This window comes from Cibotium barometz, chromosome 4, assembly GCF_041138505.1.
Source record: "Cibotium barometz isolate CiBa-2024 chromosome 4, ASM4113850v1, whole genome shotgun sequence".
NCBI classification, from domain to species: Eukaryota; Viridiplantae; Streptophyta; class Polypodiopsida; order Cyatheales; family Cibotiaceae; genus Cibotium; species Cibotium barometz.
Window position 1 is genome coordinate 26195628 of NC_141049.1, and position 13631 is coordinate 26209258.

Consider the following 13631-nt stretch of genomic DNA (forward strand, 5'->3'; position numbering starts at 1 on the left):
GCTTGCTACATCAGACACAAAGACTAGAGAATTGTCAGCGCAAATCTTATGCAAATTTTAGATCACAGTGGGCATGTAAGGAAGAAGAAAGCCCTTTAATCTCTAGAAGTACACACCCAGATCTATGTAGAACAAAAATCACTACTACAGCAAATTAGCAACGGCAAGCTGAAGGATGCCGAAAAAACTTACTTACATTGAGATAAATAAAAACTGGAAGTGACAAAACAGAAACTGAATCAAAGTAACAATAGGACGATGATCAATCCAAAGAAACTGGAAGTATAAGACCTAGCACTAGAAGGTACTAACCTTGCAACATTTTCTCCACTTTTGTTGTATGCACCAAGCACTACAAGAGGCACACCCGCATCAAGAACCTCATCCACAAAGCTGCATGAGATTTTTCATGATGACTTCGTCAATTGTGTAAATTTAGGCACAATTATCTCAAAACTAATATGAGAGTATTACCCATATACAATCCCCCCACACCCAAAAAAAAAAAACAATAAGACAAAAACCCTTCAAGCCCACACTTGAGAGAGAAGGGAAATTGTATTACAATCTACGAAAGACCCAAAGGATCTAGTACAATGTATCCATTGGAGAGAGGAAGCTGTCAAAAGAAACAGCTAGCTACACTAGAACGTGTGTCAATGGGGAGGGAGTAATAAATCCATGTGGATGATACATGATGCCAATGTGTATAATGGGGGGTCATACAATAATATCATCCTCCTCCAAAATAGAACGTAATGCGGTAATAACATCTCCCCCATGTGATGGGAGCTCTCCATGTCATCAAAAAATATCCCAGATCTGCAGCTGAGGGGTGGAGGGCTGAGATCCCGGGGTTGGGGGGTCAGAACGAATGGTGTTCTCTCTGGTGAGTCATGACACCTTGGGTACAGTGGGCAATGACCTGATCTTGTTGCTCTTGTCAGGCCTGGGTGACAACTCTGTAGTTGGTGGCTGTAAACGTCTGTGATGGAGGTCCAGGAGGCATCGCCCTAGCTCCGAATCCCTGGATGCTGTTCAGCATGACTCCTCTATCTGAACAAATAACTTTTTTTAGCATATAGCCCAATTCTTTTTCAACCAAAGTTTAAAGTCTTTGAGCTTTGTAAAAGGTTCCGATTTTTGTTTCACAAATTACACCCACCTTTCGACTGAAGTTAAAGAATGTGAGGTATATATTTTGCAACTTGCTGAGTTGGTGTATTCATGGGCCCAACTCAATCTGTGTGAACAAGAGCTAAAAGTTGGCTAGACATTTTGTGATCATACTTCGGAAATGGCAGTCTGTGCATCATGCCATACATGCAACCTTCGGAAAAGCTGACTTGAGGTTCAATGGGAACCAAGGCATCAACCATCCAAAGTATTATTGAGCACCATAAGGATACGTAAATGTGTCCCAATCTCTTGGGCTGGCTGCCCATAAAAATCAGCCTAACACATCCATACATCAACATTATCAGAGTGAAAATGCTTGTCTTCTTTCATCATATGATCTGGTTGCCCATCATGATTGCTTTCTTGAGCTAGTTGCTCTATTATGTCACAGGTAGACAAGTATTCAACTATTATTTTGGCTCACTGCTTTGAGACACCTCTTGAGCATCGGTGTCAAGACAACTATGAGTGCAATGGCTGCCATGACTTGGCTGCAGGTTTCTTCTTCCCGCATTCTTCTTCTCACGAGTAAGGCGTCAGAAAGATCTATGCATAGAACCAGCAGCACCTCCTCTCATGTAAGAGGTGAAGTCACATGGCTTTGAACTCATCATACCATCCATTTCGATGGCTGTGATGGAGGTGAGGGTGGATAGAAGCAATGAGAGGTCTAGAATGGCTTTATGGCTGTCTAGATGGGACTTGTATATGGGATCCAAATCATGGGAAAAGTGGATATGAGTGAAGGCAGAGACGTTTTTTTTCCCCCGGGTCATTCTCACCTATGTTTCTTCCCATTTCAAAACCCAACTTTCACTTATATCTTCATCCTCGTCAAAGTGAGAGTGAGCAATGGCACTCATGTGGGGTTGTTATTTTTTTTTTTCTTTTTGGGGGGGGGTGGGGGGGGGGGGGGGGGGGGTGATGTTTGGTTTTGGATAGGCAGAGATCCTTAAGAAATCCTAGATGTGTTGCATAAAGGCAGGAGACACAAATCAGATAGTGCATTGTACTCAAACCACCACCATAAGGAAAACATGCGAGTATGCCAAACGAGGGCCATCATTACAGCTCATTTTATATAATCAACTCATGTATAGCATCCATATCTAAAAGCAATCTCCCATAGCTAGTTATGTGCGCAATGTCATCCGAGATATGGTGCACAACAAACTCTTGAGGAACTATCTGATAGAGGACAATTGGATCCATATGAAAATCATCCATATGCACCAGTGTGCATTGGCTATCCAGGTATTGAAGTCACCCAATAGGAGGAAGTCTCCTTGTTGAGCATTGGCTATCCAGGTATTGAAGTCACTCAATAGGAGGAAGTCTCCTTGTTGAGCAGGCTCCATAGAATACTTGAGAAAAGGGGAGCATATGGTGGCTGACCATCCAACAATAGATCTCATGCAAAAGCTAGGTTTCTAGGGGGGAGTGACATACTGCAATATATATCACCTGTACTCCTGGCAACGCTAAGCGAATCCACGTGAATCAGGCCTCATGATTGCATCTATCCATTGTCATCACCCTATTTGATCGCATCTAGCCATTATCATCACCCTGCTTAAATGCAATTTGATCAAATCTCCCACTTCTTTGAATCTTCATACCCTCAGAAGTATAAGTCTGGCCACTGTATGCAGACTCCCATGAGTATACTAACACCTCTAGTAGCCCTCTCTCAGTGCTTTGGTGTGTGTGAAAAAACACATTTATGTCTATCTAGGTCTATGAAAGCCTACTTCTTGAGAGTGGCTACCATAATCTCATCCGAGGAATGCAAGGGTTTTTGTCTCGAGCGTGACCACCATAATCTCAAGACTCATCCTAGGAATGCATGGGTTTTTGCTTCTCACCGCCTCCACCCACTTAGAAGCTTCTTCCCTTTCCCTACTCTGCTTCCTCAATGTTGGAATCAAGGTATCCCAGGAGGCGCTATGGAGGATGAAAGATATCCATGATAGGTGTGTAGGAGTAGAGTGCAAGTAGAGAGATGATATGGAAGCTCTAGCCATGACCATGGTGCACAGGCAGAGAAAGAAAGAAAGAAAGAAAGTTATATTAAACATCTTCAAAAGACCATAAGGTCTATGAGACATAAGGGATTACAAAGATTGTGTGTTCCAAAAAACTAGTAAACAGACGAAAAGGACAAAACAATGCTGCCTAGCTAAAGCCCCAAGGCTTGGGCCTTGGGGCACCAAGCCTTGGGGCATGTGTACATCATGTAGCTGGTGTGTCCATGCAATCCATATCTACATCTATGTGTGGTTCCGATACCACTCAAGTATGTCTCAGATCTGGAGATGCTGTGCCGAGGGTCCACACCAGGGTGAGCATGGACGTCGGGCCTGTTGGATCTGGCATGCTCTCTCAATGGTGACCCTTTGCTAATGGGTGTTCTGGGTAAGGCGCTAGCGGGTTTGCCTAAGCTGGGGCTCCTCCTGCTCATGGGTACCACGTCTGGTCATCTCAGGATTTGTTTGGGCAAAAAATTGTGTGAGGACTCTCTATGATGTGTCCTCGTCTCTATTCCTTGAGTAGTCTATCTCTGTGGCGATGCATCTCAGCAGAAATAGGCATAGGCAACACTGATCCTCATAATCCATCACCTTGGAGAGGGGGCCAAATCCCTCCCTGAATAGGCAATGGTATCGGCTCTGAATCTCATAGTATATTGGGCAGATGCAGATATAGTACTCCTCTGTCTCTACCTCCCCAGTGATACACATCTGACAAATTCTCTGCTCCTCCTCCATGCTCTCATATCTCCTTGTCTCTATCCTCAGCGAGTGTGATGAGACGAGGACATGGCCAATTGTCATCCTCATGGCATGTGACATGTGTCTTTGTAGTAGTGTGGCCACTGTATAAATCCATCTGCTGTGAGCTTGAGGAAATGCTCGCTAAAGAACCAAGATTTCGTGGGCAAGGGTCTAGCCATGTAATACAGATGTCTAATTGAGTGAGGTCTGTGTGGATAAGGCGGTTGATCTCCTAGTGCATGAAGGGCAAGCGGGGGGTGTCAAGGCTTCACTGGAAAGGTGGTAGACCATAAATGCTTAGAAAGTGTGAGGCGAACCATCTCCTGGCACTAGCATACCATGAACAAACTGCTCCCCGTGTCTCCAGTCTCATCGAGGACTCTAGGGATAATCTAGGGAGGCAGTCTCTACCTCGTGCCTATACCCGGTGAAGTATATCACTGTCTGGAAAAGGGCATCCAAGGGGACAACTCCAAACTCTGCTATGATGATCTCATGGGGTACCGCTGCATCTCCGAATCATCTTGGACAGTATCAAGATCTATATCCTCACAAAATTTTGCCAGTCTTTTTGCCCTAAATCTGGTCCCCAAAAAGTTATCCCATAAGACACTTCTGGAGTGACCACGGTATCAAAGTGCCACATCTTTGTGCTTGGTTCCTCAAAGTGGGCCTGGAAACATTGCCTCTCGAGCCTAGCCAAAGCTGCATGCCCTCATGCCATCCGTGTCTACACTACTGGCCTCATTGTGAAGATCGGTCCTAAGAAAGTAATGCCCATATATAGATATTATGAGACTATCTCCACCACTCCGCCACCATATGTAAGCCGATTGCTCTTTGGTGCTGTCCTAGATGTGTTGAAAATCATGGCTTTGGTTTTTCCCAAGTTCACCTTGAGGTCATGCTCCTCACAAAAAGCCTCCAAAGCATCCAAATCCCGCTGCAGTCACTCCTTTGAATCCAAAATTAGGACAATTTCATCCGCATAGAGGAGGATGGGTACTAGTATATCAGCCAGTGTAGATCCAGCCCCTCCCAATCTGTCAATGAAGTCCTCAAACTCATCAACATAGAGTCCAAAGAGAGTGGGTGATAGTGGGCATCCTTGTTTCACCCCAATAGTACTCCTGATCTCCTCTGACATACCTCTAGGTGCGCATACTCACCCTATCACACCGACTCATATAGTGTTAGTACTCCCTATATCATATCCGATGGGATCTCAAGCTCCCAAAGCCTCCTGAAAAGATGAGCCCTCGGGACACTATCAAAAGCTTTGCAAAAATCCACAAAGCAGCAATACACCTATCTTCCCTTATGCTTGGCTTCCTCAATAATGGCCATCAAACTGAAGATGTGATCTAAGGTGGAGAAGGACCTCCAAGTGAAGATGTGATTTAAGGTGGAGAAGGACCTCCTAAACCCCACCTATCCCTTGGTTCGTTGGCCATGTCTCTCTACATGATTGCTGATTTCTGCTTCTAAGACTGAATCAAAAAGCTTGGCTAGGATGTGCCCTATCATAATAGTACGGTAGTTGTTTGTGTCAAGGGTATCCCCAGCTTTGTAGATGGGAAAGATTGTGTTGGTAGCCCAAGAGGGGGGGTAGGCCTTCACATATGGCAATGTTGAAAAGCTCAGCAAGGAAGGGTGCAAGGGTATCACATGCATGTATGATGTGTTCAGCTTGGAAATCCTCATGGTCCTTGGCCTTCCCACTTTTAAGCTTATCTATGGCCATTGTGACATTGGCCATCGTGAAGAGTGAAGATCTGGCTGGCACGGGGATCTATGACGTATCAAAGATGGGCTGATCTGGGGCATCATTGACGGGTGGGTGATGGGGGTGGGGGGCAGGTCCTCTTCTCTAGCATCCGCTATGCCCCGGAGCTGTCTGCACTCAAGAAACATGTGCAAGAAACATTTCGTAGCGTTTGATAGCTAAGAAACAGGATGCGACCATTACGCATATATTGGTGCACACTTGAACATGCCTTAGATGATTGTTTGCATACTACACATGTAGCATGCGCCGAGCTAGGACCATGTGAAACAACGAAGCCTTTCTTTAAACTTGAGTTCAATGAGTCTTTAGCAATCCTTTAAAACAGCATACATGAATCTGAAAGAGATGTAGTAGAGACAACACCAAATGGGGTCCCGAATTACCCACTGAAGGGCCCCCCCTGCTTTGCTTTATTTCTTCTTCTCGAGAACTGTATACAAGCTGAACTGTGTCCAGCGGACAAACTGACTGACTGACCGCCAAACGCAAGGACAAAGCGACCAAACACTGGGCAGAACTGTGCATAAGCTGTACGCGACTATGGAGCTATCTTCGAGACAATACACCAACTCAAGGCTAAGGGTTGGTGTGATGAATACTCCTGAAGCGACTGAGCTTTTGCCTTGGGCTGAGAGAACAAGAGTACTAGCGTTTAATGCTGGTCGGCCTGTTTTTGGGCTGGTCGGTTTGCTTGGGCTGGTGGGGTTGCTGGTCGGCTGGCTGCGTGACCTGGCCGACAGCAGTCTAGCCCTGGCCGACTGCTGTCCAAGCCATAATGGACCTGGCCAACTGCCTTTCCAAGATCTAAAGGCTATCGCCTGGGCTTAAGGCTTGGCTAGGGGTGTTCGCTACCCCTTGCAAGGCTAGCACATGGTTAGGGGCTGCCTTTGGGGTCGGCCCCAAAGGCAGCCCCACTACATGCATGCAACTGAATGCTTCTATGATGCATACTACTACTATGGCTGACATCTACATGCACCTACATGATGAACACTTGCTGAATTCTCCACAGTGGGTTAAGAAGGCTGACCTGACACTAACCTCTATGGCAGGGAGACCGACCTACATAGCTCGTGCCTGACATGTCCCGGACTCGGGCTCACAAAGGGGTCACGACACACGACAAAATATTTTAAAAGATACTACTTCTCTACATGATTCTTGCAATGTTGATGTTGAGCCAGTTTGTCACCGTGTACCACAGTGCATGGGTGCATGTGACATTCCCTCTTGCTTAGCTTGGAGGCAGGTTCATAGCTTCGAGATAGTCCGCCAATAACTCTGGATACTCGAGGAAGAAATTCATCATCTAGGCAAACGGATACATGGGTCCCTCGATCTTTGAACTTTGTATAAAATTGGCCAAGACGTCGTCGAGAACCATGCTTCCAACGATGTAGAAGGATCTGCTCAGGCTCTATCACCTTTGCTTCATCCACCATTTTTGGTTGTTGCTCTTTTGGAACATTCTACAATGAAGGTCAAATATAACCAAGAGACGTGGAAGATGTTGTGCATTGTCCAACTATCTCGCAATCTAAGTTGCATGGCGACATCGCTTATCTTCTTGATCATGAAAAAGGACCAAAACTTCTGAATGACAACTTTGGACAATGCCTGCTCACTTATTTGAGTCTTTGCTTCATGATCATTTACCCATTCATCTTCTTTGAAATTCACGTCTCTCCATGACTTGTTTGCCTGTTTGGTTAAGCCTCTCCTGAGCTTTGGTAAGAAGCTCTTTGACTGACGAAAATGATGGCGGAGAAAGTTTCTGTCATCTTGTTGGTTTCCAAGGAAGGAGACATCATCCTCATGAGAAGGGATGAAAATCTTCGACCAAAGGCTACGTCGTATGGAGTTCTGCCGACATTGGATAAGTGAGTGTCATTGAGAATCGCCTGTACGAACGGGAGATGAAGCTCCCACTTCGACTGCTAATCATGGCAGCACGCTTTAAGCACATCGAAAGCCAATTGATTGTAAATCTCGATTTGGCCATCGGTCTGGAGATGGAATGCACTGAACAATTGCAATTTGGTACCAAAGTTGTCAAACAAAGCTCACCAGAAGTGAGATGTAAACTTTGGATCCCGATCTGAAGTAATGCTCCATGGCAAACCACAAACTGGATACCGATGTCGGAGAAAAAGCCGGGTTATATCTTCAGCTATGGCCGTCTACTTGCATGGTATAAGCATACAAAATTTATTGAATCTGTCAACTATCGTCATACACTGAGTATTCCAAGATCAAGTAGATGCGGAAAGGAATCCAACAAAATCCATCAAAATGTCATGAAAAAGACCCTCAAGAAGGGGCAATGGCAAAAGCAACCCTGCCTGTTTGATTTGAGGTACTTTCACTTTTTGACATATGGAACATGCGGAAACATAGTTGTACACATCCTTGCGCGTCTTCGGCCAATAAAACGATCTTTCTTACTTCTCCAAGGTATTGTTGATCCCGCGATGACCACCAACAAGTGAATCATGGACATCATGGAGGACTGCCGGTCTTTTCTCCCTAAGAACAACCCTTGTGAAAGAGCCAACCGTCTTGAATTGTATAATGACCTGGTTCTGAATAAAGGACCATACTATAAGGAGTTCCAAATTTTGGACAATCTATATACTGTGTCTTCATACTGTCTAAATCTTTTCCTGGTAAATCTCCAACACAATGGACTCCTGTACTGTCTGAATACTACCTTTGCGACTCAGAGCATCTACTACAGGGTTGTGCTTACTCGATACATACTCAATCATTCCACCAAACTGTTGAAACAATTGACTCCATCGGTACTCTCTATCGCTCCACTAGGCACTTGGCATAGTTTGCAACCACTTCAAGGCCTCATGGTCTATCTTCATAGTAAATTCCCGTCCATAAAGAAAAGGATTCCACTGTTTCAAGGCTGTGATAACCCTGAGCAACTCTTTGTCATAAACGGAATAATTTTTTTCTGCATCATTTAACTTTCTGCTATAATACATCACGAGTCAAAAATGTCGAGATTACTAGCATCGGCAATCACCTTGAAGGGATCATCCCATGATGCGAGTTGATGAAGGACTGGTGATTCGCAAGCCGCCTTTTGCAGAGCAAAGAACTCCTCCAAAGCCTTACTCGTAAGACTGAACCTTCCTATCTTCTCCTTGAGCAAATCTGTCAATGGTACTGCAAGGTTAGAAAACCGATCCATATGTGAGCTATGCGCTTGGCATAAGCCCATGAAGGAAAGTATCTCTTGGGCTCTCTTCGGAATGTCCCAATCGATAATTGCCTTTATCTTCTCAGGTGCAAGGCAAATTCTGTCGAAACCAATTACATAGCCCAGGTACTAGACTTCTTGAACTCCAAATATGTTCTTCTGCATTAATATAGAGTTCGTTGTCTCGCAAAAGCTGCAAGACCTTCTGCACATCTTTCACGTGTTGCTTTGCAATGGTAGAAAAAATAAGAATGTCATCCAAAAAAAATGAATAGGCATATACCGATTAGTACGACGAAGACTCGTGACATCATCTTGTTGAATTTCGCCGGTGCATTGGTCAAACCAAAAGGCATGACCACAAACTCATAATGACCTCGTTCTGTTCGAAAGGCTGTCTTTGCGATATCAACCTCGAAAATTCTGACTTGATGATAGCCACTTTTGAGGTTGATCTTGGTGAAGTACTTAGCACCATTGAGTCTTTCAAGGATGTACTCTATCCTTCACATGGGAAACTTATTCTTGATTGTCAGCTTGTTCAAGGCTTGGTAATCCACATAGAGCCGTGCGGTCTTATATTTCTTCTGCACAAAAAGAATCGGTGCAGCAAATGGAGAGGATGAAAGCCTGATGAAACCACACCTAAGCAATTGTGCTAGTTGCATCTCCAACTCAACTTCCAATGCCTTGGAAAGACGATACGAAAACTTACTAGGTGGCTTAGCTCCAGGTACCAAATCTATACGATGGTCTTCAGGACAAGAGGACGGAGGTCTTGGTGGAAGATCATCCCTCACATGATGTCCTAAAACTGCTAGAGGAGACCTGTCAGTTGTGGCTCTAATGGAGTCACAGTGCATGTCACTATCTGCCGTGGGCAAATATAGATCGTCGCACACTCAGCTCCCTTTCTAATAGCTCTACTAGCTTGAAAGTGGGAAATAAGCGTAGTACCTTGAATGCTCCGATCCCCGCGAATGAGAGGAGGCTCCGGCAAACCTTTGATGATAGTGAAGGTGTCCTGCCTCCAGTCAAGAATGGGCGCATATTGGTGGAACCACTGAATCCCAAGGATCATGTCGCACCCAAGAAGGGGCGAGACGATGACATCCCTCTGAAACTGAGCCTTTTGGACTGTGAAGGCAAATTGTTGAGTTTTCTCGGAAATATGGGTACGTAGGCCAGGGGTGAACCCGTCCACATCCAAAGCTTTGCATTGTCGGCTCTCGCTCGGCGCACTTTCCACATACCTTTTGCATAATGGGTCAGCGAGTGAATGGGAACAGCGGCTTAAGCCATTAGGTGTAGGCGCAATGAGGATGAATCTTCGGCGTTGTTTCTATTTGACACGATACCGATTGATCTAGCCACGAGCAAGCTGAATTGACCTCTCCACAGAGGCCTTGGAGGACCAAACCCACGTATGTGGCAAAATACGGGGATGACTTGTGGTTAGGGATGAATCAAAGAGCTACGACTCCGTTCCTTTGTTGAAGTCCAAAAGACCACAAGAACCTATAGGCAGGAAAATGAGTCCTCCTTCAACCTTTCGCCCCACAAGCGTGAGAAAGCTTTTTCAATAACTAGCTCATAATGGTGAAACCAACTGTTTTTAAGAGTAATGGCCACACCGTGGAAGTCGTGAAAGCTGCTCTCCCTTTGTTGCAGTCGAGTGCCCCAGCCCTCAACGAGAAATAAAGAGGTCTGGTCCCAAGATGAAAGCAAGTCAAGTTCCAAATGATAAGGCACAAGGGCACATTTCATCTTGGTCACCAACTGCAAAGAGAAGGCATCTTTTAAACTACCCATGTCTAAAAGAACAACAAATTGTTGCCCCTTTGCTGTGACATAAGCTCGAATAAGACCTTTCTAACGCTCCTCAACTCTGCCGTCCTGCTTATCCTCGAATACCACTGCGAGTACCGCTATAGCCACAAGAAACGTTTCGAGGTTTTTTTCGTTTTGAGGTTTTTGAGGTTTTGTTTCGAAAGGTTTCGTCCCTCAACCTTGAGGTTTCAACGTTTTGAAAATCCATATTTTTACTAATTATAGATATTTAAAAAACATATAAAAGCCACCTAAAAACATAGTATGATGATGGAAAAAACCTTGAGGTTTTGAGGGTTTTTAGCCAAAGGAGGAGGTGCACTCTCTTGCAGCCGCCTGTTGGCAAGTTCTAGGGGCGTGTATGGACAAGGAGAGCAACGTTTTGTGCATCGGGATAGTGGACAGCTAGGCCCGCATGTGTGGACAGTTTGGACACATCCTTTTATGGTCATGTTCATTTGGCCTAGTTGGTAGTTGGCCGACCAGTCCTATAGACACCTTTATAAGGGCAAATCTCAAGGTCATTCTAGGCATGGTCCATATGCAAGAATATACAAAACCAGAATCCAGTGCAACTAAGGGCAAGCTATGGGTCATTAGAAGGCAGTTCTCTAAGCGTTTTTCAGTGGGACAAGAGAATCATCAGTTTAGGGTATGTATGTAGCCAAGGGGAGTGGCACATGGACATGATTTTCCCTTGCAGCCGCCTATTGGCAAGTTCCAGGGGCGTGTTTGCACCAAGAGAACAACGTCAAAAAACCTCAAACACCTAAAAAATCCAAAAAAAAAAAGAAAAAAAGGAAGGAGAGAAAACAAAAACCTAAAATTTGGGCAAAACTATCGTGCTGCAAAGGGTTTTGAAGGCTTTTGAAACTATTTCCAAGTTTCGAGGTTTTGAAAGTTAGAAACAAATTTTTTTGTGACTATGGGTACCGCATTCAATGTAACTAAGAGGGGACCCGAATGCTATAAACCAACACTTCACGTACCAGACACAGAGCATTTAAACACAACGGAAGAACCATAAACAATATAAAAAACACCGCATTGAGCCAGAGCGGCCGGCCCCCCGTAGGAACTTCTTTATTCAAAGAGAAACTTTTACAATAAACCAAGGTGCGGGTGCATACGACACCAGATTTTCCACAAAGCATTAGCAAATCTCTTGCCCAGATATCTATCCAGTGCCAAGATAGAACACAGCACCAAAAGCCATCCAAAAAACTGTCTCAAAACAGTCCCAAAGATCAGCTCATAAACAGTCCATGAAACAGCCCGGTACAGAGCCAAAAACAGCCCCGAACTCCGCACCAAAACAGCCCCAAAACAGAGAATCAAATCAGCCCCAGAAGAGGTCAGAAAACTGTCCCAGATTCCTCCAAAACAGTCCCAAAAATAGCCCCAAATCTGCCCATGACAAGGCCACAAGAGAGAAAGAAAGATATATTAAGCGTCTACTAAAGACCCGATGGGCCTATGAGACCAAAGCGATACAATAATGTCCATGGCATATCTCATCATGAAATGGAAAATAAAACAGAAAGAAAACATAAACATAGCAAAACTGTCCATGGAAAGTTGAAACTCATCATGGAATACATCAATATGCCTGCCAGTGTGGGACCAACCCCGCCTAATCCATCAATGAAGCTCGAGATCTCATCAATGTAGAGGCCGAAAAGAGTGGGTGATAGAAGGGGCAGCCCTATTTCACACCAATAGTGCTGGAAATCTCCTGTGATGTACCTCTTGGGGCTCTCACTCATCCGGTAACGGACTCATAGAGGGCGATCATGCTCCAAACCATGTCAGATGGGACTCCGATCTCGTGTAGACAGTGAAGGAGGCGGGTGTAGGAGGCGGGCTCAGGGTACAGTATCAAAAGCTTTGCGGAAATCCACAAAGCAGCAGTAAATCCTCTAATGTCGTGCTCTACCCTCCTCGATGATGGCACGGAGGGTGAAGATGTGGTCAAGGGTAGAATAGCTCCTCCGAAAGCCAACCTGTCTTGAGGCTCTGTATCCCTGGCTCTCTGCAAATGAACTGAGCTCCGCCTCTAGCACTAATCCATAGGCCAATGTGTGGCCAATCATGATCGTCCTGTAATTATTAGGATCAAGTGGATCTCCGGCTTTGAGGACGGGGGCGATGGTGTTGGTGGACCAAGAGGGTGGAAATCCTTCACAAAGGGCTCTATTGAACATGTAGGCTAGTAGGGGCGCTAGGGTATCATCGGCATGCGAGATGTACTCGACAATGAGTCCCTCATGATCCTGGGCTTGCCCATTGCGTAGTCTACGAATGGCCTTGAGAACCATGCCCTTTGTGAAGAAGGTGGAGGTGGTGGGACAAGGATCTAGTGGTGGGGGTAGGTGTGGCTGATAGGGGATATGATAAGGGAGCGTGCATAGGAGTGCCATGTGTCCGGGTAGGTGATAGGTGTGGGCCTCGTTGCAGTTCGGCCCTAAGAAAAGTCGGTATAACTCATCCTCTTTCCGAGCATAGAACTCCCATTTCTTGCGTTGGGTGAGCCGTTGAGAAATCCGTTGCACTTGGCGCTTCGTGATTTGCCCAATCCGTACCTCATGCTTAAGACGGGAGCGTGTGGCCCGGCATTCGTCATCATACCAACAGTTCTGGGGCATGGAACTGCAAGGTGGCTTGGCCGCCGCGTGCAGATGAAAGAAGCGGTGGCGGACGTGTGGAGTATGGTGGTGAGCTGTGATGTGAGGCTGGATAGGGGGACAATAGGTTCCACATCCTGGAGTTGGTGGTAGATGTGGTTGGAGTAAACAAGGTCAAGCTCGTGATCAAAAAGGACTTGCGTGTAATGTGAGATGGTGGT

At 45.4% G+C, this 13631-nt stretch overlaps 1 protein-coding gene across 1 annotated transcript in view; it reads right to left on the reverse strand.

The window, feature by feature from the left end:
* The window catches only part of LOC147639096 (Haloacid dehalogenase-like hydrolase (HAD) superfamily protein), a 63608-nt gene that overhangs the window by 25200 nt on the left and 24777 nt on the right, over positions 1-13631 (reverse strand). Inside the window, exon 7 of the mRNA XM_086787345.1 lies at positions 313-393. Within this exon, the coding sequence (XP_086643471.1) occupies positions 313-393 (81 nt within the window). The remainder of the gene's footprint in view (positions 1-312; positions 394-13631) is intronic.